At 34.6% G+C, this 2,188-nt stretch overlaps 1 protein-coding gene across 1 annotated transcript; it reads right to left on the bottom strand.

Annotated features, from left to right (window-relative positions):
• Positions 1-359: 359 nt before the first annotated feature.
• Positions 360-1,919, bottom strand: LOC108991605 (transcription factor TBF1-like). Its single transcript, XM_035685710.1, has one exon. It carries the CDS (start codon positions 979-981, stop codon positions 568-570), a length of 414 nt encoding a protein of 137 aa, XP_035541603.1. The 5' UTR covers positions 982-1,919; the 3' UTR covers positions 360-567.
• Between the last annotated feature and the right edge of the window lie 269 nt (positions 1,920-2,188).

Here is a 2,188-nt window from a genome sequence, read left to right as displayed (position 1 = left end):
TTAAATTTATCTCAATTTAAAATTTTTTTACACGTAAAATTTATAATTTTTTTTTAACTCAACACTTCTTTACATGCAGATTTATAATTTTTTTTATTTTTTTTAAATACATTTAAAGTCATTTTAACATTTAAACACATTTAAACTCATTTTAAATAAATCTCACAAAACTTACTCCACAGCTTAACTCTTTACTATTTATAAAGACTAAAATCAACGGCCTAAATCTTGTTTTGTACAGTAAACACTGAGAGATAATGCAAACCAATATATATCTGTTGAAAGTGTGATACGTTTCTTAAAATTCTTGGCCTCTGCAGAAAATTATATTTCCAGAGAAATAAAGAGGAAACTGAGTCTAAAGTGGTAAAGAAGATATGCTTTTTTCTCTCTTTGAAATTTCAACGGGATAAGAGGGAAAAGCGAATGATGAATCCGAAAGCTACATCTTGAGCATGAAGGCATAAAAAAAGGAAGAATCTTTTGGGTTTATGCATCTTGAATTGCTGGGTCGTTGTTGATAAAGGAAAATGTGTGCTTTATTATTATTACCACTCATATCAGCTGCTAGCTGCTCTTTCTGGGTTTGCTTTTGCGCCTAGCTCTGCTTCTGAGGGGTTGAATTGCTGGATTCCCTTCCTTCTTTATTCCTCTCATGGAGGCAGATGAACCTTCTCCCTTCAGCTTTTGCAGTTCTTGTTGATGCTGCTCATGTTGTTGTTCTTGCTGTTCTTCCTTGGCGCCCATTATCACTTTCTTCGATTGATTCTCTCTCGCAGCAACTTGGGCTTCATCTGATACAGGTTCTTCTTCTTTTTTATCTTGGATGTCAGGTCTCTCGACGATCTTTCGAGGCCTACCTCTCTTTCTAGGGGTCTGAGGCTGTGCTTGTTGCTGGGATAGATCAATATCTCCTGTTGATGAAGCTTCTGCTATTGCTATTGAAAGTGCCTTCGTTTTTCGAGACTTCTTCTTTCCCATCTATCTCTTTATCAATAAGACATCAGCCACTTATATTATATAAAGAAAAAGGTAAAAAAAAAAAGTAATCTTATTGCTGTTGTTGTATCCACCAAACACCTGAAAATATACTCACAGACAGAAAAACCAGACCACCTAAATCAAATCATTCATGAAACTTAATCTACAACCTAATCCATTTGCTTTTATATTGAATCCAAAAACTATTACAAAAGACACCCACTGTTTTTCAGATCACTACTCTCTCTCTCTCTCTCTCTCTCTCAGTAGGAAAGCATAAAGCAACTGGATTAGTATCTTTGACCAACATCCAAATTCTGGAAACAACCATCCCTTTCAGCCTTTCTTCCTCTCTCTGCCATCCAAAAACCCAATGAACCTAAACCTTCTTTTCTGTTGAATAGAATAAACAAATTCTCGAAAGCTCATGAAAAGCCACCGAAATCATCTTTCCCTTTCTTTTGTTTATTCATCCAATTCAAAAGAAACCCTACATCTATAACTGTATCTATATCTATATATCTATATATCTATATATATATATCATATTATTTTGTTGCAGATGAAAAGAGAAGCAGCCAAGAAGGAATGTGGTCGAAAGGCTGCGAGGAGAGCAAGAAAAAGAAAAGGGTTACTGGGTTGGCTAAGAGTAACCATGGTTAGAGTTAAGGGTTGAAAGGAGGACAGGATTTGTGCTGGAAGTTAAGGGCATGTGGTTTTCACGTGGATAAGGTTACTGAGCTGAACTGTTGTATTGACTTGGACTCGGCATGAGAGTCTGACAATTTGTCAAATTGCGTCCCTTCCGAGTTTCTCACTGCAAGCTTCCCCTTTGGACTCAAAGGGGAAAAGAAAAGGAAAATAAACAAGCATCAGAGTTACATCATCATGACTCATGTTGGCGCTTGGCGGCACTGAACCTAACCGAACCAAGTAAAACTTTTAACTTATCTAGTTTGTAATTTGAGAAACGAGAAAAGACAAGCTCCAAATATATATGCTGTACAATTTTTTTATATAAAAAAACGTAGATAATACCAAAAACAAAAATGAATTTTTCAGATTTTTTTACAATGAAATCTTTTTTTTTTTGTTTTTAACTAAAAACTACACGATGCTTATATATTTGGAGAAAAATACACAGAGTTCTTCTCAAACTATCATCAAATGTAATCATTTTCAAAATTATCAATTTATCAATTTGTAC

This window comes from Juglans regia, chromosome 15 (assembly GCF_001411555.2).
Source record: "Juglans regia cultivar Chandler chromosome 15, Walnut 2.0, whole genome shotgun sequence".
Classification (NCBI taxonomy): Eukaryota; Viridiplantae; Streptophyta; class Magnoliopsida; order Fagales; family Juglandaceae; genus Juglans; species Juglans regia.
This window is presented reverse-complemented; position numbering and strand designations above follow the sequence as displayed.

Coding starts and splice junctions, on each gene's coding strand:
- LOC108991605 (XM_035685710.1), bottom strand. CDS start 981: ATGGGAAAGAAGAAGTCTCGAAAAACGAAGGCACTTTCAATAGCAATA.